This window comes from Leucoraja erinacea, chromosome 29 (assembly GCF_028641065.1).
Source record: "Leucoraja erinacea ecotype New England chromosome 29, Leri_hhj_1, whole genome shotgun sequence".
Taxonomy (NCBI): Eukaryota; Metazoa; Chordata; class Chondrichthyes; order Rajiformes; family Rajidae; genus Leucoraja; species Leucoraja erinaceus.
The window spans coordinates 20,196,314-20,221,757 of record NC_073405.1 but is presented as its reverse complement, the minus strand read 5'-3'; the positions used below and the strand labels follow the sequence as shown (position 1 = coordinate 20,221,757).

General features: G+C 41.1%; 1 protein-coding gene across 2 annotated transcripts in view; it reads right to left on the bottom strand.

Moving 5' to 3' along the window:
• Positions 1–357: 357 nt before the first annotated feature.
• fsd1 (fibronectin type III and SPRY domain containing 1) overlaps positions 358–25,444 on the bottom strand; it is a 31,452-nt gene continuing 6,365 nt past the window's right edge. The window contains exons 1-12 of one of the 2 annotated variants that reach the window (XM_055658832.1): positions 24,755–25,395; positions 23,441–23,572; positions 21,365–21,466; positions 18,538–18,560; positions 14,004–14,125; positions 11,060–11,269; positions 9,967–10,065; positions 9,159–9,318; positions 8,625–8,707; positions 6,454–6,705; positions 3,685–3,773; positions 358–2,523 (exon numbers count right to left, since the gene is read on the bottom strand). In XM_055658832.1, coding sequence (XP_055514807.1) covers positions 2,413–2,523; positions 3,685–3,773; positions 6,454–6,705; positions 8,625–8,707; positions 9,159–9,318; positions 9,967–10,065; positions 11,060–11,269; positions 14,004–14,125; positions 18,538–18,560; positions 21,365–21,466; positions 23,441–23,491 — 1,302 coding nt within the window. In that variant the 5' untranslated portion in view covers positions 23,492–23,572; positions 24,755–25,395 and the 3' untranslated portion in view covers positions 358–2,412. Of the gene's footprint in view, positions 2,524–3,684; positions 3,774–6,453; positions 6,706–8,624; positions 8,708–9,158; positions 9,319–9,966; positions 10,066–11,059; positions 11,270–14,003; positions 14,126–18,537; positions 18,561–21,364; positions 21,467–23,440; positions 23,573–24,754; positions 25,396–25,444 lie in introns of those variants that run through there. The other variant, XM_055658831.1, reaches the window with a different exon arrangement.

Below are 25,444 nucleotides of genomic sequence, written 5' to 3'. Positions count from 1 at the left end.
ACACCCCAGCGGTATGAACATTGACTTTGCTAATTTCAGATAGTCCCCGTTTTCTCCTCCCCTTCTGAGCTCTCCCTCAGCCCACTGTCTCCGCCTCTTCCTTTCTTCTTCCCGCCCCCTCCTCCCAATCCTCACATCAGTCTGAAGAAGGGTCTCGACCAGAAACGTTGCCTATTTCCTTCGCTCCATAGATGCTGCCTCACCCGCTGAGTTTCTCCAGCATTTTTGTCTACCATTATTAATGCATGTTGCCGAGTGATCAGAGCAAACTCCTATGTATAAAACACCCGAGTAAATGGCGACCCCGGCCAAAGCAGTAAAGATACCCCAAGAATCACAAGATAGGTAACCGCTGTGAACTATCATATCTTTATTATGTTCTTGGCCTTGCACAAACACAAGATGCAAAAAAACAAAACCTGGTGCAATTAATTTTTAATAGTAAACATTTAACTCGCGAAATGCTGACTTTTATATACATTCTACAATCAGATGTTGAAGCCAACATATTACACAGAAATCCAAAATGAAATTTTTACAAGTAAAAATAAATACTGATGACTCTGCGCCTGGTTTCCATTTCTCTCTAAAAGATTTTTTTAACACTTAAATTTAATCCTGCACATTACTTTCACTGTCAGTACAATCCTCAAAAATGAAGTTCTCCAACAATTAGCATCTCTCAATTACCCTCTGCATTTACTACTGTTCGTTAGAGGGGCCTTCAGCTTCTCTCGACATGTTCCACATTCAAGTTAGCCCCTCTGTGCTAAAGCATAACGGGAAAACTCACATCAATACAAGCACAGAAAGGTTAGGCCAAACACAGCTTTATTACACAGAGCAAGTGCGTCACAAATACCTGTTCCAACAAAAGAGGTAGTAAAATGCAGGGAGCGCATTAAAAAGCCATTGAAAAATACCAACAAATTAACTTCCTTTTTAACTTGGCCTCATCTGTGGAGATCTGGTACTCAGGTGCACAGGTGACCTATGCCAAGAGTTCAAATCACCACATCGTTCACCAAGTGATTCATTTAAAAAAACCCATCTGTATGAAAACCTGAATTAGGTTTATACATCGCCAGAATAAATCTCCATGTCCACAGAAACTGTTTTGTTCATTAATGGTCTGAAAAGACGGATTCCAAAAGACTAACATTTTGCATGGTTTCCAGCCATTATGGGGGAGGGGGTGGCAAGAATGCATTCCTCGGATATAAGCGATCTTGAGAGAGTTTCCTAGTCTGTGATGTGTACGTGCACAAACCACAACCTGGAAATAGCCCCTTGCTCCAGTCACCGGTTCAGCTTTCTCCTCAAAACAACCATTTCACAGAATAGAATACATTTTGCTTCAGTAGTAAAAAGCAGCCAGCAGCAGAAGGGCTTAAAACTTCAAAGGATGAGGCATTCGTTATCTTGCTCAGGAGAGGGGGATATGAAGGGGGCAGAGGAATCCTCCGCTTGCCTCATTGTTCTCAGTCAAGGCGAGTATTAATTACCATTGGACAATTTTGGAAGTTTTTAAATCGACTATTTACTGTGAAGTTTCCATTTTATAAAATCAAAGTGAATGCAGAGGTTTAATTTGGCTTCTTATTGTAATAAAGGCCAAAAGGAAATGCAAGGCTAAACTATCTTGTTTTCCCATCTACGGAGCAACGGTATATGAAAAGCAAAATCGGCAAAAAGTAGTTAAGTGGGTTGAGAATTTCCTTTGTGATCATGGCTACTCAGGCTCAGCAGTGCAGTCATTATTTGATGTACAATTCACTGTAGGTAATATCCAGTCAGGGGAGGTGGGAAATGCTTTTCGTCTGCTCTATTGAGGAATTTTACCGTGACGCCCATTACTTTTCACTGTCTCAGTTCTATAATCCAATTTCCAGGTGGCCATTCCCAGTACCTTGACTTTAAATGAACAGAAGGCACAAGTACAGAATTAGCTACAATAATTGTATTTAGATCCCAGCTCTGGAGATTTTCTCCTCTCCATTGAATGCAGAGAAACTTGGACCATGGGACCCCCTGTTTTACAATAGGATGCTTCCCAAGGTCAAAATATATTAAAATGCCAAGTTACCTTTTGAGGAAGATCACATACTATCCCAATAGCCTGACCAATGGTTGACTGCTACGAGTTTGTCCAGTTTTTAAAACCATTTCAAAATTTACAGCTTACAATCAATTTTCTAGTAATTGTTCTCATCAGAAATGAAAGACCAATCACAATATTCCATTTCTGAAGGCAGTGCCAGACTCAATAACGTCAAATTTTAGAAGGCCAACTTTCACGCCTTGGTTTGCAGAATCCAAATTGAGTCTTCGGTTTTCTTCAAGGCAGGTTTCGAGGCACAGCCTTGGATTTGCATGATATGGTGCAGTTAAATGGAAGCTTGGTGATGATCTCTAGGTTAGGCTAGCATTGGAGCTACTAGTCCCACTGTTACGTTTCTGCAGCGATTTCACAGCATTTGGTACCTGAAGTCCTGTTTGCACAATAAAGCTACCGCACCACACCTGAAGAAAGAGGAAACACACAGACACAGTCAGTACAAAACATGCATTGAGAAGAACTCAATCACGCGTGTTTGAGTGAGTGCGTGTGCAAAGAGATGCAATCTAAAGAAATAGGAAGGGGTGGTGGACAGGAGAAAGACAAGACCGAGCCACCACACAGGACAAAATGGAGAGATAGAGTCAGGGCTGGAGAGATTTTGTTTAGTTTAGGAAACAGGTCCTTCTGCCCACCGAGTATGCACCATCCAGTGACCCGCAGACACTAACACTATCTTACACGGACTATGGACAATTTTACCAAGCCAATTAACCTACAAACCTCCTCATCTTTGTAGTGTGGGAGGAAACCAGAGCACCCGGAAAAAATTCACGCAGGTCACAGGGAGAATGGTCAAACTCCATAGAGACAGCAGCCGCAGTCAGGATTGAACCTGCATCTCTGGCCTGTAAGGCAGCAATTTTACCACTACGCCACCGTACCGATACAGCAAGGAACCCAGGCGTTCAGCCTACTGAGTCCGCACCGAGCAAAAAACACCCCTTTTATACTAAGCCCATTCTTCCTTCATTCTATGAACTCCCTCACAGCTTCTACCTCTCACCTATGCACTAGAGGCAAATTACAATGGTGACCATTTGGGATGTGGGAGGAAACTACACACACAGGGAGAACATGCAAACTCCACACAAAGTGCAATCCAATTCAGGGTTGAACCCGTCTTTCTGACACCAAGAGACAGTGGCTTTGCTTGCTGCACCATTGTGCCACCTGCTGGTCAACTTGGAGTCAGAGTGATACAGTGTGGAAACAGGCCCTTTGGTCCAACTTGCCCATAACAGTTCCATCCGCCAGCATTTGGTCCATATCCCTCAAAACCTGGCCTATCCATGTGCCCGTCTAACTGCTTCTTAAATGTTGGGATAGTCCCTGCCTCAACTACCACGTCTGGCAGCTTGTTCCATAACCACCCTATGTGTGAAAAAGTTACCCCTCAAATTCTTATTAAATCTTTTCCCCATATTCAGATCAACTGCCAATGCAGTAACAGATTATGTACACAATATACAAAGCAGTAATGGGCTTGATTGTGTAAATAATCATGAGGAACGCGTCCCGTGCATGCTCTAGTAAAGCATTGAAAGGCAGTGAGACATGCTTACCATGAAGGCAGGAAGGACAGGCTGTGTGAACTTCGTCCTAAAGGAATGAATCAGCTGCTTTGTTTTGGCATTGTAGAATGCCAGATGACCTAAAACAACGCATAATAAAAATGGTGACAAACTATCCAAGGATCATTTAAAATAACAATCAGCTCGCTTAAATTTCAAATTATCACTGACGTTAATCCTCTAAAGGCATTGATGGCACCAAATCGACAATTTTCTATTCCACCCTTTTGGGTCTTATGTTTTTTTCTCCTAAAACATCCTCTCCCCTGTAATCTTTCAAAAAGGGGGGAAATGGGCACAAATTGCATCATCGTCTACTTCCATTCACATTGTCACACAGCCTCAAAAAACCCCTCACTCATCCATGTTGTGTACTTAAAACTGCTGGCATCATTTTATTACCTCCAGATGCCCAGTTTCATTACTGTTACAATCCAACTGATATTATGCAAAATGCAACAAATTCAGTGGCCCATACAAACCCCAAATATGGACACATGGCAGAAGTAATTGAGTATGCATCAGAATTAAAGATGATTGGCCTTGTATCTTGCTCAAATCTGGCTGATCTTTAGACCCGGACAGCAACAGTGCATCTGCTTTTATTTCAGTATGTCCATCATGCAACAAATACAACAGGCATCACCTATACCCAACTAGAAATGGCAGCACTGACAGACCCATCCGTACTGTCTTATTACTGAGACAGGACAGGGAGAGAAAGGCAGAGCATTTGAAGTTAGACAAGAGTTAAATGCCATCCTAGATGCTTCACCCAAGTTGCTTTACAGCATCCAACACAATTAAACGTATTAAATAATATAAATAACAGTGGGCTGTAGCTAGGCGTTTTAATCATGAACTCCTTTGGCAAGGTCCAAGTTAAATTGAATTAATATTTGTGTAAAGAAATGAGATTCAGTAGAAAACTGAGGAAATGTGTGTGTGGTGTAATACCCTGGAGTGATTACCGGTCTCTAATCGAATCGAGAGAAGGATTGATCTTGGGATATCTGAAGAACATTTTATTCATGGGTTGAGTTTTTAACTTAACTCCTTATTAACTCAATCTAATGCCATCCGGTGTATTGTCATTTGTACTGAGAGGTACAGCGAAAAGCTTCCTTTGCGTGCTGTCGTCAAACTATGCACATCTATGTACAATGCAGTCATATACAAGTACAACAGGTAGCACAGAGAATAGATATTTAAAAGCGTGTAAGGATTATAGTGGATGATAGTAGATCATTTGAAGGTGTATTCTGTGCAAGTGTATCCTGGTTTTATGTGAGGTTGACATTTGTGTTTAATGATTGTGTAGGATAAGTGTAAGACAGGATGCAAGTGTGTAGCATTTGTTTGAGAAAATTAATTGTCTGTAGTTTCCTTTATTTCGTAGATACTGGCAGCATAAGTGGTGAGAACAGGTATCGAGGTGGGTGATTCTGAGATGCCAGAACCAACTGCCTCCCCGCAGTGTTGTGAGCCGAACTCAACGAAATACCAGTGAAGGGAGGAGTCCACTTGATAACTCCAATGATGTACTTGCATCAACACGATTAGCTTAGCTCGTTAACATGTAGATAGCTTATTATTACATATGGAGTTAGTATTTGTCCTTAGCACACGTGTGTATAAGCAGTTTAGATAATACTTTGGCTTTGGTTTTCTTGGTTGAGCACTTACCCTGGTGTTACAGCACAAGTACTTTGTGTTTTAATAGTAATTTGTGTAAAGGAATAAGATTCAGTGGAAAACCGAGGAAATTATGTCTGTTGTACAATGCCCTGGAGTACTTACCGGTCTCTAATCTAATCGAGAGAAGCATTGATCTTGGGATATCTGAAGAACATTTTATTCATGGGTTGAGATTTTATTACTCCTTATTAACTCAATTTAATGCCATCGGGGTATATTGGTATAATAGTCACATGTACAGTGAAAAGCTTCATTTGCCTGCTGTCAAATCAAGTCATATTTTGCACGTGTACAATCCAGCCATGCAGAGGTACATGTATTGCAGAGAATAGAGACTTAAAAGCATGCAACGACTGTAGTGGATGGTAGTAGAACCCCTTCTGGGACCAGCACATAAACAGTCGCTCTGGCACCATCTTGCAATCACAAAACATCAAGTTTGTCTGCATTTTAAACATAATCTGGGTAACTGATTTTGGACTATAGCAAGACATTTAGGAAAATGTAATGAAGTAAAGGAAAAACTGAAGAGGCACAAAAAAAATCCATGGAATACACAAACATAATAGTTTAGAAATGTATCATTTATCATTTCAGTTCTCCAAATAATATTTTTCAGCAAAAGACCATCTATTATAACAAGGTGGCAGGGGAAATGAATTTCTACCTCTCTGCGAATTATGGCCAAAATGATTCTGGCAGAGATGCTCAACATTCAGCCGGCAATATTTAAGTCAAATTTAGACACAGGGAACTGCAGAAGCTGGTTTACAAAAAAAAAAGACACAAAGTGTTGGAATAACTTAGCCGGTCAGGCAGCATCCCTGGAGAACATGGACAGATTATGTTTCAGGTCTGGACCCTTCTTCAGATTGAATATTTAAGTCAGATTGAGTAGTACATCAGAGTAAATAACCCATGGGATGAATCATCATGCTTTACCTAACGAAGGCTGAGTAAACAAATTCCTCATCAATCAAGATCACAGGAAAGAAAGAAACATTGCTTCATTTTGACTTTCAACCAACAAGCAAGCCAGCAAGAGATGAGGAATCACAATACCTTCGCTGTAGTTGCAATAAACTCCGACTCTGTCCGGTACTGAGATGTCCAGGACTTTGGCCTTGTTGTTGTGCTTGGCGGTGAAGCTGACTTGCAGCCAGTTATTGAGGTGAAGGCACCAGGAAGCATTCGTCTTTCCCAATTGATCAAATTTGCCCAAGGTCCTGTAGGCTACACCCACAAGGAACGCCTTGCTGTCCTTTTCAAAAACAACCTCCCAGTAATGCTGTCCACCATCAATCAGAGTATCCCCTGGCAGAAACAAGGAGGAAAATAACAACTAAATCATCTTTATTGACCAGTAAAAAATAAATTATTAATCTGTCTCTTCTCATTTCCACTTAAGTTTTCGCAGCATACACAGTCCATAGGCAAACACCACACAATTCACTACTATCACAAATCACAGTGGACACGGATTGCTGCTGTGAAGTTTTCATTACAACATCCTTCTAAATACAGAATAGCATACTTAATTCAAAATAATGCTCCACTTCACTTTACATGACAACAACTTGCTCTGGAAATAATGTGAACAATTTGAAATAAAAACAACATTTTAACCTAGACCACAAAGGAGATATACAGCATCAACGTTGAAGTTTGTCAGCATTCAGGCTTCTATAACAGCAGCAAGTCTGGGACTTGACGATATCAAGCACAGCTCCACAGCTAGGGTTGGGTGGGGAAGGGACAGAAATAAATTGCCTCGGATATGAAAGCCTTAATCATTTCAGTGGGGATTATAGGGGGACAGCAAAGGGGAAAGGGTTAGGTTTCTGTTAAAACACTGCATGTACTCCAGAACCTTTGAGATCAGATTGGTACAGGACCACAGAAAATGCAGAAAAAGAGAAAAGAAAAGAAAAAAACCTCTGATCATCTTTGCTGGAGAAGGAGAATTTTCTTTTTAAGTACAGACCACTCGAATCACGAAAGGACTCAGAACCATCCACGTTTCACAGTTATCGGAGAGCTCACTGCACTGTAACTGCACAGTTGCCATTGATCTGTTTTGTCACTGTCGACCAACTTTAATTCAAGTCTCTCTGGGGCATTCTCAGAAATGCCGCTACTTTGCCTTGACAGCTTAAAGAGCGAAATAGAGGAAATCCTTCCCCATGGAATGCATTTGCAAACCTTGGTTGTTTGCGAATGTCTGTCAAAGTATTGACTGCGTATTAGAATTGTCACGTCCCAAGAAATAACCTGCTGGAAACAATGGAATAACAAAGGATCTACTCTACAAGTTGTTGCACTGGTGATGATCTGGTAAATGGTTTAAATATAGAGCCACAGGGTAAACATTCCAGTGGAATAGATCGAGCAAAAACCATTAAAGGAAAATGTGGATAAACATTTGACCTAAAGTGCTGGGCTGCGCGGAGAATTACTACAGGTCCACCACCGATTTTCCGACAACTGATGGTCCGGTACCTCCTTTAATCCGGATAAAATTACGAGAATGTTAAGTGTGGCGCATGCTCTCTCTGGACAAGTGCCTCCATCTTGAAAGAGTTAATTGGTTACTTTTGTTAATTATTAATTCTTCATTTAAGTATCTAGCAGCCCATGTCACCTTAGAGATACGGGAGGTATAATTAGTGGGTTGGAGGTGAATTGTTGAATTATTATTATTATATGACCTCTGTTGGTCCAGCAAAATGGATGATCCTGCAAGGCTCCGGAACCAAGGGTGCCGGAAAATCGATGGTGGCCCTGTATGGGGCACTGATCATTCATGAGGGGCCAGAACTCCTCCTTCCATAAGTTCCATAGGAATTTCTTCAGATGCAAATTGGAAACAGATTTCTTTCAATGATTGATTTGATTTCCCGAGTCAAATGTAATCAAGGGAATCTAATTGAGTTGGGGAAATTCAAATACTGGATTACGTTTTCTACAAAAAAGTAAGTCCTCTTTGCATTTACCAGGCTCTCTCCCTGAGCCATCATTACATTTGAAACAGTTCTATATATAGCTATAAATGGTCCAAATATACCCCATGATATATAGCTATAATAGAGCTTTTATAACATAAAACTCCTTATTATGAAGAATAAGGATTCTTGATGCTTCAAGAATGGAGCATAAAGGGCTGCCATTCACTTAAACATTACAACCATCTATTCCTGAGCTAAAACATTAAGTTTAACAATTCATCCACTTACCCAGAACAGTGTACGACTCTGCAGTGAATCGATCCCTACTGCTCCTTGCGGATGGCATTCGCTTTGGGGACTGAATGATGCTTCTAAATAAAAAGTTTATTTTTTAAATGGTCGGCAGAAACAGACTGCCAGCATTTGACTTGCATATTGAACTTTGACATAAATTTGCAACGTGACAAAACAGAAACAATCACATTCAGCACTACTCCAACAGCTGATCACTACAAGGGTATTTAACATTATTCAAAGTAAAAATTAAAAAAACGCTGTGAGCTAATAATCCTCTGCAAATATAGGTGCTTAAAACTTGAAACTCATGCAGGGTTCCACATTTTGATGCTAGTGGAAACAAGTATCACAACTTGATGGGAATTAAAAAAAAACTTCCTGTATTTTCATCAGCTACTTGTCGCAGCCAGTTACAGAAACTGTCCAACTAATGCTGATTTATTCAAATTGTTCAAAACCTTGAGCATGTCTATCTCTGTCTCTCTGTCTCACTCTCTCTAGGAATATTTATATATAGTTACCCACCTTGCAGGGGAATGGGCAGGCGAGGCCGTCCGACTTCGGTTTTCCTTTCCTCTAACTTTGATCTCTTGCACCTTTCCCCCTGACGCATCCCATTCCACTTTCAGGTCTTCCACTTTCAAATTCTGATGAGCTGTCGAGGCGTCTAAACTGAAATTAAACGCTGCGCGGAAAGATAATTAGTGGCCTTAATTCTCAGAAGCAATTAGTGCCAAACACTGCAAACCCAATAGGATGTGTTATCATACATTTCCTAAACTGGTATTTTGAATCAGAGTTTTTTTTCTCTCCATATCTGCATTCTCCACAATGCCTTCCATTTCCCTAGTGTCGTTCCATCTTCCTTTTTTACATGCGCACAATTTAGGCTCCCATTATGATCAAATTCTTTAACACATTCAACAGTGTAATAGATTAGCAGAGTGGCAATCATCAGATAAGACAATAACATCACAAGGAGTGAAAGCAATCTTAATTTTGGCATATTCCCCCAAAATAACACTGTTTAACTAACTCCTCTGGGCTAAAATTGGAAGCACAGTCTCTCGAACACAAGGACAGTTAATAAGATTATGAGATTATAACTCCACAGCAAACAATAAAATTCAGTTGTAGGAAAGAACTGCAGATGCTGGTTTAAACCAGAAGATGGACACAAAAAGCTGGAGGCACTCAGTGCATCAGGCAGCATCATCTTTGGAGAAGAAGAATAGGTGACGTTTTGGGGTCGAGACCCTTGTTCAGACAGAGTCGGGGGGGAAAGTGGGAAATCCATTTAGTATTGCAGGCGAGGACAAGTTGCCGTACAAACCATTTGTTTCCAGTGTGACGGTCTCTGAGAACTCTCCTGCCACTGCCTTGTTGCAAGCTTTCACCCGAAAGTTGATGAATTGTGTGTCAAATCTCAAGCCTGGGAAAAGAAAACATGTAAAACCCTGGGTTATAAATGTACCGGTCCTGTTCCACTATTTGAAAACTGTAACTGCAAATAATTGAGGGTATATTATCACATATGTACATTGTTGAATCGTATAATTTATGGCCTCTCGCTGTGATGCCTCGTTTTTCGCTAGTGTGATTACATGGGTTACAAGTCATTTTTATTAAGAGTCAAGAGAGTTTTATTGTCATATGTCACAAAATAGAACAATGACATTCTTACATGCTGCAAGATTATATGTCGTGCACTAGTCATACACAGTGAATAAAAAGTAATTCCTAGCCTGGGTTTGGACTTAAACCTCAAGGCTCCAGTAGTTGATCATAGTTTGTGTCAAGTTAGCACGTTTTACCGGTCAGAAATGGGACTGGTACAATTTATCTCAATTTCCTTGCACCATAGGTCAGAGTCATATAGCACAGGCCCATCAGTCCCCCACGTCCATGCTATCTATTGTACACATCTACACTAAGTCCCTGAGCATTCTATGCCTTGGTGGTTAGAGTACTTGTCTAAATGCTTCTTAAATGTTGCGAGAATATCTGCCTCCACAATCTCTTCAAGCATTGTGTTCAAAATGCCGACCACGGTGCATGAAAAATTCCCCCTCGGATCCACTCTCCAAACCTACCTCCCACCTTAAACCATGGTGCTCTTGTCTTACATAAACCCATTGTGGTAATTTATTTTTAAACTAGCTACCCCATATACCCCCCTGAATTTTATAAACCTCTACGAGTTCACTCACCCCTCAGCCTCCTCCACTTGGGGAAAAAAAGTCCAGAGTATCCAGCCTCTCCCAATAACCAAAATATTCTAATGCAGGTTAATTTCTGGTGAATTTCCTCTCCATTGTGATCTGGATCAAAAGTTCATATGATATCCTGGGTAAAGGCTGCATTGTCAACCTCACTTAAATCCATTCAAATCATAAGACTGAATTAGGCCTTTTGAATGCGATTACCTGACAATGTGAACTCCATCTCCTTAATGCCTTCTCGCACCATCCAAGGGTGTTCTTCTTTCAGCCGCGGGGCCCCTTCATGGTTGGTTTTGCGATATTCCAGTACGTAGTGATCGATCTTTGAATCCTCTTCAGGCATTCTCCAGACCATGGTCACACAGTTGTCTGCCACCAAACACTCAGGTGTATCGATTTCTGGAATACTGGGTACTGAAAGAAAATGGCAGAAACCAACGATAGACATAACTTCATCAGCTTCACGGAGGTTTGGGACCCGAGGAACATCTACATCGACAAGGTTGGAATACATTTCTTCACTGAAGGAATTCTTGTTCAAGAAGCCTCGACAATAAACATTACTGCACAAAGTCACAAAGATTGCCTCACTATATCCATGCTAATCATCATAAGAAGTAGGGGCAGAATCAGCTCCTCCATTCAATCAAGGCTAATCTATCTTTTCCTCTCCGCCCCATTTACATGCATTCTCCCCATAAACTTTGATGACCTTACTAATCAAGAACCTTGGGGGCGGTACAGTGGTAGAGTTGCTGTCTAGCAGTGCCAGAGACCTGGGTTTGATCACAACTACAGGTGCTGTCTGTACAGAGTTTGTATGTTCACCCTGTGACTGCCTGGGTTTTCTCTGGGTCCGATTTCCTCCCACACTCTACAGACATGCGGGTTTGCAGGTTAATTGGCTTTGGTAAAAATGGTAAAATTAGCCCTAGTGTGTATGATAGTGCTAGTGTACGGGGTGATCGCTAGTCGGCGTGGACTCAGTGGGCCAAAGGGCTTGTCTCCATGCTCTATCTGGATCTCTAAAGTCAAACCCATCAATCTCTGCTTTAAAAATACCCAATGATGTGGCCTCCACAGCCATCTGTAGCAATGAATTCCACAGATTTAACATCCCCTGGCTAAAGAGATTCCTCCTCATTTCCATTTTAAAAGTACATACTTTTATTCTGAGGCTGTGCCCTATGGTCCTAGGCTCGCCCACTACTGAAAATATCTTCTCTACATCCGTTCTCTAGACTTTTCACTATTTGGTAGGTTACCACGAGATTCCCCCTCATCCTTCTAAACTCCAGCAAGTCCAGGCCCAGAGCTATCAAACACGCCTCATAGGTTTAACACAATCAGCAGCTATCTGCACTAATCCTGATTTCTTCCCCCTACATTGACAACATTCCCTTAATTCACAGATTCCACCACTGATCTGCACACTGGAGTTGTGATTAAACTACCAACCCACAGATCTGTGGGATGTAGGAGGAAAGTGGAGCACACATGACCACAGTGAGAATGTGCATATCCATGGAGACAGCACCAGAGGTCAGGACTGACCATAGATGGCTGAGCTGAGAGGCAGCAGCACCACCATTTGTGCCACTTCACCCTCCCGCACATGTCAATTCACTCCACCCTGGTTTCATTGTTAACAGACTTGCCAACTTAGTGGAGTTAGCTGGGCAATGATAAGGAGAAAGAATCCTCTATACCTCAGCGACGTGGAGGACAATTGCACTCCAGTGGGAGTCAAAAATTGTACCAGGCATCCATAACTAACATTCAAATTGCCCACAACAACCAACCTGTCCCATACCTACCCCAGTCCCACCTGCCCGCATTTGGCCCATATCCCTCTAAATCTATCCTATCCTTGTAGCTGTCTAAATGTTTCTCAAACATTACGATAGTACCTACAAATCTATATGGTTCCTATCCCACAAGGGGCACATTAACTAGAACAGACAACAGGAACGGACTCTTTGGCCCACAATGTCCATGCTAAACATGATGCAAAAGTAAACAAATCTCATCTGCCTGCACAAGATCCATATCCATTTTCATGTTCCTATCCAAAATAGAACATACTAACTGAACGTTTGCGAGGAGATTTGTGCACAGTTACTCGGTGATAGTTCATTTTGCCAGTTTACCACTTTTACAAGCAGTAGTCAGACTGAAATACGCAGGTCACTCCAAAGAAACAGCTTCCTGCTCTAAAAATAAAAATAGAAGATGCTGGATATATTGCACAAATTGGTTACCATGTGTGGGGAAGGTAAACGGAATTAATATTGCAGATTCATGGCGGCATAGTGGCGCAGCGGTACAGTTGCTGCCTAACAACGCCAGAGACCCAGGTTCAATCCCAATTATCTGTGTGGAGTTTGTGAGTTCTCCCCGTGACCTGTTTGTGTTTTCTCCAGTTCCTCCCACACTCCAAACACGTAGAGGTTTATAGGTTAATTCAAGATTCAAGATTCAATTTAATTGTCATTTGGACCCCTTGAGGTCCAAACGAAATGCCGTTTCTGCAGCCATACATTACAAACAAATAGACCCAAGACACAACATAATTTACATAAACATCCATCACATCGCTGTGATGGAAGGCCAAAAAAACTTATCTCTCCACTGCACTCTTCTCCCCCCCCCCCCCCCCCCCCGCTGTCAGAGTCAAAGTCAAAGTCAAAGCCCCCGGCTGGCGATGGCGATTGTCCCGCGGCCATTAAAGCCACGCCGGGTGGTGCGAGGTCGCACACCGGGTCTTGGTGTTGGAGCCCCCGGCGTGCGCTCGCAGAGTCCCGCGGCCATTCCAAGCCGCGCGGGGCGGTGCTGTAGGTTAATTGGCTTGGCATAATTGTAAATTGTCCCTAGAGTGTATACGATAGTGTTAGTGTGCGGGATCGCTGGTCAGTGCAGACTCGGTGGTCTGAAGGGCTTGTTTCTGCACTGTATCTCTAAACTAAACCAATTGATAATCTTTTATTAGTACTGGCCAGCTCTGATACAATCTGAAAAGGCTGGTGGTACAATATTGTTGACAGAGGGCTGCGACAAGTTGCTTATCTTGGGCTTTATTGATAGAAAGGAGGGTAATGGGGCTGGAGGTAGGGGGTAAATAAAATAGGAGAAACGTATTTCTTCTCACCTGGCAGAAACTTCAATGAACGAAGGATTTTTTGTTCTTGAGAGAAGTCAACCATGAGATGACTCATGTTGTCGCTGGCCTTGGCCTTCAAGGACAACCTGAAAGCTGGTGCCATGGTAACACTGGAGAAAAAAATCCAAGAGCTAACGTTACAAACAGCATATTCAGCATTCCTGACCAAAGTCAGTGCAAAAACCACCATGTTGGGAAAACTACTTTGAAATATTCCAAATTTAATGTTACCCATTATTTGTGTGTCAAACATCCCAAGATAAAGTTCTGGGTGAGGCAACATGCAGTACAATATAGTGAGATCAGGCCATTTGGTGCATACCCTACCTGGCATCCATAACTAACATTCAATATATTTTGAAGATAGAATATATTTTGGACCCAATCTCTCACATTCAAGCTGCTTCGGGAAACTGTAAATACATTCCCATCTTTACATAGAAACATAGAAAATAGGTGCAGGAGTAGGCCATTCGGCCCTTCGAGCCTGCACCGCCATTCAATATGATCATGGCTGATCATCCAACTCAGTATCCTGTTCCTGCCTTCTCTCCATACCCCCTGATCCCTTTAGGCACAAGGGCCACATCTAACTCCCTCTTAAATATAACCAATGAACTGGCCTCAACTACCTTCTGCGACAGAGAATTCCAGAGATTCACCACTCTGTGTGAAAAAGGTTTTCCTTATCTCGATCCTAAAAGATTTCCTCCTTATCCTTAAACTGTGACCTCTTGTTCTGGACTTCCCCAACATCGGGAACAATCTTCCTGCATCTAGCCTGTCCAACCCCTTAAGAATTTTGTAAGTTTCTATAAGATCCCTCCTCAATCTTCGAAATTCTAGCGAGTACAAACCGAGTCTATCCAGTCTTTCTTCATATGAAAGTCCTGACATCCCAGGAATCAGTCTGGTTACCATCTGTGCTCTTGTTCCTCAATAACATTCATGCAATGAGTGTTTCATGGATTATTTGACTACAAGCACATATTAGTAATATAACTGTCAGATATTTATGAACACATGTTAATGAAAAAGGGTCTAAGATAAACTTTTACAACGATTAAAGTTATTAATATTAATTGATAAAAATCTCTAATTTGGGTAAATTATGCAAAACATTTATTTTAGGAATAAACTAGCAGAAATCACACCCACATATTTAAATGAAAAATTAATAGAGAAGCAAAGCTCACATAGGTCAGAGTTCAAAGTTAGGGGCTCCAATGGAAATTACCTCTCATCAGCAATGTGACACGAGTGGTAATTTTTAATGGGTTTGCCTTTCGGCATGACATTTAATAACCTTAAAATCACATTCAACTGTGTCAGCGTCAGCTGTGGTGCAAAACCCTTCCGAAAACTCCAATCCTCAGATAATTTCCAACACTTGGAGACTTAATCATTTAAGAATATTCTTTAGATAAAGTTTAAGCTTAGTTTTCACAGTTTAAAGCTATTTGGTTTCTTTAGCTAGGATTATTTTGTTTAAACAAAAAAACATATTAAGTTTTATTTGAAGTCTTTTGAGGTCACAACATTTTATAATTAATAACAGACAACTTACTAGCAGTTGCTCACATTAAGCCAAAGGCAAGTAAAATCTAGGCAATATACCAGAATTAAAATGTGAATATGTCTAAATTCAGAATGGCAGGCAGTGACTAGTGAGGTACCGCAAGGCTCGGTGCCGGGACCACAGCTATTTACAACACACATCAATGATTTGGATGAAGGGATTCAAAGTAACATTAGCAAATTTGCAGATGACACAAAGCTGGGTGGCAGTGTGAACTGTGAGGAGGATGCTATGGGAATGCAGGGCGACTTGGACAGGTTGGGGGAGTGGGCAGATGCATGGCAGATGAAGTTTAATGTGGATAAATGTCAGGTTATCCATTTTGGTAGCAAAAACAGGAAGGCAGATTACTATCTAAATGGCGTCAAGTTGGGAAAAGGGGAAGTACAACGGGATCTGGGGGTCCTTGTACATCAGTTTATGAAAGTAAGCATGCAGGTACAGCAGGCAGTGAAGAAAGTGAATGGCATGTTGGCCTTTATAACAAGAGGAATCGAATATAGGAGCAAAGTGGCCCTTCTGCAGTTGTACAGAGCCCCAGTGAGACCACACCTGGAGTATTGTGTGCAGTTTTGGTCCCCTAATTTGAGGAAGGACATTCTTGCTATTGAGGGAGTGCAGCGTAGGTTTATATCCATATAACAATTACAGCACGGAAACAGGCCATCTCGGCCCTGCAAGTCCGTGCCGAACACTTGTTTTCCCCTAGTCCCATTTACCTGCACTCAGACCATAACCCTCCATTTCTTTCCCATCCATATACCTATCCAATTTATTTTTAAATGATAAAATCGAACCTACCTCCACCACTTCCACCGGAAGCTCATTCCACACAGCTACCACTCTCTGAGTAAAGAAGTTCCCCCTAATGTTACCCCTAAACTTCTGTCCCTTAATTCTGAAGTTATGTCCTCTTGTTTGAATCTTCCCTACTCTCAATGGGAAAAGCTTATCCACGTTAACTCTGTCTATCCCTCTCATCATTTAAAAACCTCCATCAAGTCCCCCCCCTTCACCTTCTGCGCTTCAAAGAATAAAGACCTAACTTATTCAACCTTTCTCTGTAACTTAGTTGCTGAAACCCAGGCAACATTCTAGTAAATCTCCTCTGTACTTTCTCTATTTTGTTGACATCCTTCCTATAATTGGGCGACCAAAATTGTGCACCATACTCCAGAATTGGTCTCACCAATGCCTTGTACAATTTTAACATTACATCCCAACTTCTATACTCAATGCTCTGATTAATAAAGGCTAGCACACCAAAAGCTTTCTTTACCACCCTATCTACATGAGATTTCACCTTCAGGGAACTATGCACAGTTATTCCTAGATCCCTCTGTTCAACTGCATTCCTCAATTCGCTACTTTACCATGTACGTCCTATTTTGATTTGTCCTGCCAAGATGTAGCACCTCACACTTATCAGCATTAAACTCCATCTGCCATCTTTCAGCCCATTCTTCCAAATGGCCTAAATCTCTCTGTAGACTTTGGAAATCTACTTAATTATCCATAACACCACCTATCTTAGTATCATCTGCATACTTACTAATCCAATTTACCACACCATCATCCAGATCATTGATGTACATGACAAACAACAGTGGACCCAACACAGATCACCGAGGCACCCCACTAGTCACCAGCCTCGAACCTGGCAAACAGCCATCCACCATTACTCTCTGGCATCTCGCATCTCCCATTCAGCCACTGTTGAATACATCTTGCTACTCCTGCATTAATACCCAACAATTGAACCTTCTTAACCAACCTTCCATGAGGAGCCTTGTCACAGGCTTAAGGTTTACAAGGTTAATTCCTGGGATGGCGGGACTGTCATATGCTGAGAGAATGGAGCAGCTGGGTTTGTACACTATGGAGTTTAGAAGGATGGGAGGGGATCTCATTGAAACATATAAGATTGTTAAGGGCTTGGACACGCTAGAGGCAGGAATCATGTTCCCGATGTTGGGGGAGTCCAAAACCAGGGGCCACAGTTTAAGAATAAGGAGTAAGCCATTTAGAACGGAGACGAGGAAACACTTTTTCTCACAGAGAGTGGTGAGTCTGTGGAATTCTCTGCCTCGGAGGACGGTGGAGGCAGGTTCTCTGGATGCTTTCAGGAGAGAGCTAGATAGGGCTCTTAAAAATAGCGGAGTCAGGAGATATGGGGAGAAAGCAGGAACGGGGTACTGATTGGGGATGATCAGCCATGATCACATTGAATGGCGATGCTGGCTCGAAGGGCCAAATGGCCTACTCCTGCACCTATTGTCTACTGTCTATTAAGTTAAAACAAGAGATGGAAATTTTGACTTTTTAGGCCAGGTGTTTAAGGAACTTGTGCAAATGGAAAAATGCTTTAAAGTTTTTGATTGTAGATCAGCAGTATTTAACAATAGTTTAGTCTTGTTTTAGGTTTTGGAGATACAGCGTGGAAACAGTGCCCTTCGGTCCACCAAAACTACCCTACACACACTAGGGCCAATTTACAATTATACCAAGCCAATTAACCTACAAACCTGCACGTCTTTGGAGTGTGGGAGGAAACCGGAGATCCCGGAGAAAACCCACGCGGTCACGGGGAGAACGTACAAACTCTGTACAGACAGCACCCGTACAGATCGAACCCAGCTCTACCACTGCGTCAGCGTGCCGCCCATAATTTACTCCTTTATATATATACTCCTTTACACACACACACAAATATTTTTAATTGATTTCATTTTGTTAAACAAAGGAAGCACATAAACTGTGATCATAAATTGGCACTAACGCACTAAAATGGGATGCATCTACACCAAATAGGATTGACTTCTAGAACAAGCAAAAATGCTAGTGGTTTATTAAATACTCAAAGCAAGAAAAAGATTTGTGCAGTTCTTAATTGAAGTTAGATTATTACAAACGTGCATCAGAAGCAAAAGTATTTTACAATACCTATCTTTAATCTGTTTGGCAGCCTTTAAAGCAGAAAAGAGAAGAAAGATAAGATCAAACATGCAAATCAGCATAATTATTCAAACACCAGTTGAGCAAAAGTGTACATTGCTGTTAAGGTAAACCAGCCACAAACCACAACCAGGCAGCCATGATCTTTATTTAAAGCATCCAAATTAAATACAGCATTGTAAAACCTCATCCCAATTATAAAATCTTGGGCAAACACATTTACAACCACAAACGATAAAGCCTAGCCTTAGCTTTGATTAATCCATTGACTGTCAATTGGTTCACATATCTTTTACTATTTCAAGGTTGGCTGGCTTTGATTTCTCGATGTATTGTGATTTAGAAGCAAACAGTATTATACATAACAAATCTACTTAAATATCAGGTATACTTGAATGCTCAAAATACTTAAAACATCTTAACTATACTAGCAGATGAAACGTGTGGGAAGGTACACTGAAGATAGACACAAAATGTTGGAGTAACTGGAGACCCAGAGAAGCTGCCTGTCCCGCTGAGTTACTCCATCCAGCATTTAGTGTCTATCTTAACTTTACAAGCTCCGCTTGCCTTTCAACCCATTTCACTTCCCCGTTTTCTGCTGCAACTCTAAACTCTTCTGGAATCAATAATTGCGACATGCGAAAATGTATTGTTTTTCACCATTCTTTTGGGGGCATATTTAAAAACAAATCTGATTGCTTCCAGATTTTTTTTAATGTCATTTTTTTATTTTTTATTTTTTAAAACAGCCAAAGAAATTAAAATGATTTACCAACTCACATTTTACAAGAAAGTAATATTTAATGAAAAGAGGGAGAAACAAAATATTCTACTTCCAGTAACATTAATCTTAAATAGCATCATCGTTCCTTGGTTGTTAAACGCAGCCTTAAGTGAGAAACAAAACTAACCCGGCTAGGAAGATTCTATGTATGGATTAGCTAATCTTGGCTGTGCCTGTTAAGGCTATTATCAATTGAGCCTTCAGGACCATAAACCAAATCTTTAAGAAGTAATTCAGACTTCCCAAACCTGATGCAATAATTCCTGAAAAATTAATACTTTGTCACATTTGCAAAGAAAGCAACAGAAACATTGGATCCATCAACAGCTTCTTCTAAACTGAATGCACAAATCTCATACAAATTCTATTTAGTAGTACGAGTTGGATTTGGCTGCCAATAATGTCTGGGAGACTGGCAAAGGTGCTGCAATCAAAAGAAAAAGTACAGATTGATAGGTTAAATGGGGTAGGACTAGAGTAAAAAAATGGGTGCTGGCACACATTTAGTGGGCCAAAAGTGGGCCAAAAGGGCCTGTCTCTCTTCATCTAAAGTACACCCATCAGGAAACTGATGCAGACCTTAAGGTCCCTGATGACACAAAACGCATCATCGGTTTCCTGCTGGTCAGCATAAATTGGAGCTCATGGTACAATTTATCACCATTGATAAATTTACTGTAGAAGGAAACTCGCAGCAAAATTTGCAAGGAGTTGCTAACACGTTGAACGTTGACAGTTCTTTGCTTCGTCTCTGATGCCTTGATTATCTAATGTCTTGCAGTAGCATGGGACCTAATTGGCGGGATCACCTCAATTTCCACACAGCTTCTCTCTACCTCATGAAAAGTTTGTTCAAGGATTAATGGCGTTTCTTGTCAGCAGCTCAGCAAACACATCACAGTTGGCAGTTTTCCATTCAAGATCCATGGGAACTGTGCTGACCCATTTTAGCACTATTAGTCACGAGTCCTACAGCATAGAAACAGGTCCAACTTGCCCACGCCGACCAACATGCCTCATCTACACTAGTCCCACCTGCATGCATTTGACCCTTATCCCTCTACACCTAGCATCTCCACGTACCTGTCCAAATGGTTTTTAAACATTGTGATAGTGCCTGCCTCAACTACTTCCTCTGGCAGTTTGTTCCATATACCCACTGCCTGTTGTGTAAAAAAAGTTGCCCCTCAGGTTACTGTAAAATCTTAAACCCATGCCCTCTGGTGCTTGATTCCCTACTCCAAGTAAAATACTGTACATTCACCTTATCTATTCCTCTCATTATCTTTTCCACCTCTATAAGACGACCCCCTCATCCTCCAGCGCTCATAATATCACACCTCATCTATGGTATAAATCTTCACGGTACCATTTAAAAAACACATTTAGAGTCAATGCCATTATTTATTTATTTATTTTTTAAAACAGTGGGTCTGATTCAACATTGGTCTCAGCTGCAAGGTTTACCAAGCATATAAAAGGGCAAAATTCAATGAGTTGGCAAGTGAATGGATTCAGTTGCAATTCCTGCCCTCCATAAAGTGATTGGGACAGATAGAGTTAGCATCCATGACTGACTCATCTTGCTAACAATAATCTGGAAGGGCAGGGGCAGGAACACAGATCAGAACTTTGATTAAACAGTGGCCATTATGTAAAAAAAAAAAAATCCCACAAAATGACTTGCATTCTTGAAAATGTAAAACAAACAATGGCTCAAAAGGTCCTGGATTAATCTCCCATTTTACTTTAACATATCAATGACACAATATGCAACTCCCTCCATTGAGAGGATTTATTCAAAATTACAATTCCTTCACAAATTATTTACAAAGTTCTGATATGGGTTGTTCTTCATAAGTTCAAGGAGGAGAATTAGGCCATTCAGCCCATCAAGACTATCCCACCATTAAATCACGGCTGATCTATCTTTCCTCTCAACCCCATTCTCGTGCCTTCTCCCCGTAGCCTCTGACAAACTTTAATTAATTATGTGAAACAAAAAACAGTTTGGGGAAAAGCAGATACCTGGTTAAATCCATCAGTGTCCGTGTGGTCCAATGTCTGGTTTGCAAACTCCAGAAGCTCTTCTGAACTCTCCAAAGCCTTGGTACAGACCGTCAGTTGGTTCTGATGTGGAGTGGGGTACAAAATAATTGTCAATGAGGGATCCAGAATAATCTGTAACTCAGCATATCAGGCAAACTCATCGGTCAGGACTTAAAGTGAACTGCCAAGACCACAGATAGAAGAGACAAAATTAGCGTTAAGTAGGTAGTGTAGATCCTATTCTGACATTTTACCAGAATACATACTTCTAAGCTATAATGTTCCTCACAGTTTTCATGGATCACAACTGAATTCCAATCGGTATCAGCTTGATGAAACTTAACTTCAACTTGGTTTGGATGGAGAGGAGCGAGACAACATAGAGAAGTGATTGAAAATCGAAAGAAACTGCCATAGATTTTGGATATCTGATGCAAATTGTAGTTCGACAACAGTGGTTTGCAGCTCCAGAGCACCATAAGTCAGAGTTCCTGACTCTATTGGTTCAAGCGAGTCCACGTAACTGGATGAATAATCAGATTGACAATTAAACAAAGTCTTGCTGAAAACCACCTGTGTATCAACAACTTGCTTCAGGGTTGATGTTTTCACTGGCACATTCTGGAGTAAAGAAATAACGGCACATTTGTAGCTCCCTATTTGTAAACCATTTAAACATCTGGTAGTTTAGAAATAAAGAGTTCCAGTGATCTATAGCCTGGCACAGCTCTTCGTACGAGAGAAATATTGCTGGAGTCTAGAAACAATCATTAAACCCAGTTTTCTCACTGGTCAAGACATTGTGGCGCCGAATTGTAATTGTTTGGGAAGGAATGTTACATGCTGTGAAATCAAACCGCAGAAGGATTCAGAAGCAATGGAGACAGAATGCATTCGAGTTTCCATTGTTCCAATCAATAGAATCCTTTATTTAGCATTAGTTTGGCTCAGTATTTGCATTTTTCCTTCAAAGTTGAATCACAAAAACCAGCCTGAAGCATACAAGCAATTTACCCGAGGATACACCACTGTTCCTTGTGTCAACTTTTAAAATGAGGTTTACTCAGACATACATCTACCCGAAACGTCACCTATTTCTTTTTTCCCCAGAGATGCTACCTGAGCTGCCGAGTTACTCCAGCTTTGTGTCTATCTTTGGTGTAAACCAGCACCTGTAGTTCTTTTCTACACATTTTATTTACCCATGTAAGTGGCTGTTAGAAATTACATACATTGGGAGATTTCCCAATTTAAAAGGGTCTCAACATGAAACACCACCCATCCCATCTCTCCAGAGATGTTGCCTGAGTTACTCCAGCATTTTGTGTCTATCTTTGGAATAGAAATAGCCTGGGCTGATATGCACTGCAATTGCATATTTTGCACTAGATGCCAAAATGATCCTTTAAGTTACCAGTTTCTGTCCAAAAGTGGATATAAATGCTTTTATCCCAATGGTGATCCATGCAAACTGTAGAATCCAAAAGACAGAAAAGTTTACCATTCACAGTTCTGTATTGTTCAATGCCTGGGTGAATGTGTCAGTTCCAAATACCCAAATGGTTTTTGTGATCCCCTTAGATAGACACAAAAGGTTGGAGGAATGAATGCATACGTTTATTGGCCAAGTATTCACATACAAGGAATTTGCGTTGATGCTCCTCCCGCATGTGACAACATGACATACAGTGACAGTTAGGAATGACACATTAATAATAAAACATTATTGACTCAGCGTGACAGGCAGCATCTCTGGAGAGAAGGATTGCGTGACATTTTGGGTCGAGACCCTTCTTCAGACTCGTTAGAATTAAGAGAAACAAGAGATATAGATGGTAATGTGGAGAGATAAAGAACAATGGATGAAAGATGAAAGTACCCAGGGAGGGGTCACCTTAATGTTTTGTCACAGACTGAGCCATGAGTGAAATACCACAATGTAGATAATGGTGGACTAAAATTTCCTAGATGACATATCAAGATCAGCGAAATAATCTTTGTCACTTTCATGTTCTGACACAGCTGAACCTTCTACCAACAAGATGCCCAACCAACCTGCAGTTCATATGTCTTGCTGGCTCGTTCCTGTTTGATCTTTGTCACCATGTTTTCCTTCAACTCATCAAGGATGTTATACAGCGAGCTATACTCCACTTCCAGGTCTCCGAGAGCTCGCTCAGAATTATCCTGAGAAACAAAGAGGGCAGGTTGAAGGAAAGCAAATCACAAGGCATGAAATATTGGTCTGCAAGTTTAAATACAGACCGCATCTCCTCAACATAAAATTCGAACAGGATGGAATCAGTATGGGTTCCCCACTGTATCCAACCTAACAGTTCAGGTGAATTAAATGTGAAAGGCACAACTATTGACTTTCATGAAGTCACCAGTGTCATCTCGGACTGTCAATACTGCAATTATGTTTTAACAATTGTGTTTCGCATGCCCACGCCATTCAGACAAATAGCACCCTGGCTGGGCAGTACAAACTGCAAGCTACTTTGTTTGAGATTCTATCCTTCAGATGTGAATTGCTCCAAGAACTACTCTGGCATCTTTGGTTGTGAGCAATGGTATTTCAAGTGGCTGTTATGCTGGCTTCTCCAGAATCCATGACAACTATCCCTCGTAAACCAGGTCCAAATACAAATTACTTTTGTTAAATATCTCTGCATTGATGTTGAATACCACAATATTCAAAGCACTTTCTTATCCACACGGATGTTACATCTCTCATAGCAACTCATGCCTGAACACATAGCAAATGTGCAGAGGCTGATCACTGCTTCAGACCTTGTTCAACGCAAGACGACATGGTGGTGCAGCGGTAGAGTTGCTGCCTTACAGCGCCAGGGACCCGGGTTCGATCCTGACTGTGGGTGCTGTCTGTACAGAGTTTACAGGTTCTCCCCGTGACTGTGTAGGTTTTCTCTGGGTGCTCTGGTTTCCTCCCACACTCCAAAGATGTACAGATTTGGTTATTTGGGTTTGGTAATATTTTAAATTGTCCCTAGTGTGTGTAGGATAGTGTTGGTGTGCGGGGATCGCTGGTCGGCATGGACTCGGTGGGCCGGTTTCCACGCTGCATCTCTAAACTAAACTATTGATTAATTATTCAATAGTAATGAGCATAATAACAGAGTCCCACACTGCCCTCAGCCTGAAATGCCAGAGTTTAATAAAATACACCATGGTCATCACTGCAGAGTTTTGTTGTTTGTTATCTTAAGAGCAATATAATGAGCAACAAGCCAAGTTAATTCTTCCTTTCGCAGTTGTTTCGATATCAGGTGCAAAGAGACCAGCATCCCCATCCCAACATGGATTAAATGGGCATGGCTCTGGACACAATATGCACCATTCACTTACTAATCACAAGGGCCATTTGTTGCTCGTCTCGCTGTCCATATTTGAGGAATGGAAAAATGAAAGCTGCTTTTATGTTATAGCACGTCATGTGGCTGCGATTCCTGCAATGCTTCCCCTGCACTTGGCTAGAAGCTAAAAGCAAACTTGTCGGGTTTTGTTAAAGCTGGCAGCTTTACTCTTGAATCACAGCCACTTGCGCCTCTGTATCATAGGGGTCCTTGCACTTTACTTTATCTTTTCCATCAGCAAGTCCATTCGATTCCTCTCCCCCTCAATTAATGAAAGGGATGCATTCCTAGAACAGGTTACATTAAGCAAAATTTCAGAAATCAAAAGCGTGTTGTGGCCAACGCATTATGGATTATTTCAGTGCAGTGTATTTCTATGAATAGAAAGCAGCATGCTATTCATGTTAGTACAAAATAACTTTGTTAATTAAAAACACATACCCCGAAGTATCAACGACAATAAAGTGAAAATTCTTAAATCAACCATTTGCAAATCAAGTAACTCTTATAATTTTGCTGTTTCCTATGCATTCATAGTGTTGAAATACTACATGGCAGTAAACTCCACACTCTTTTCTTAGGGAAAATTAATTTCTGGCAAATGTCACTCATATTTATGGTCACCAGTTTTGGACACCCCTCATGCGGAATTTTCACACACAGATTTTTTAAAAAAAAAAGT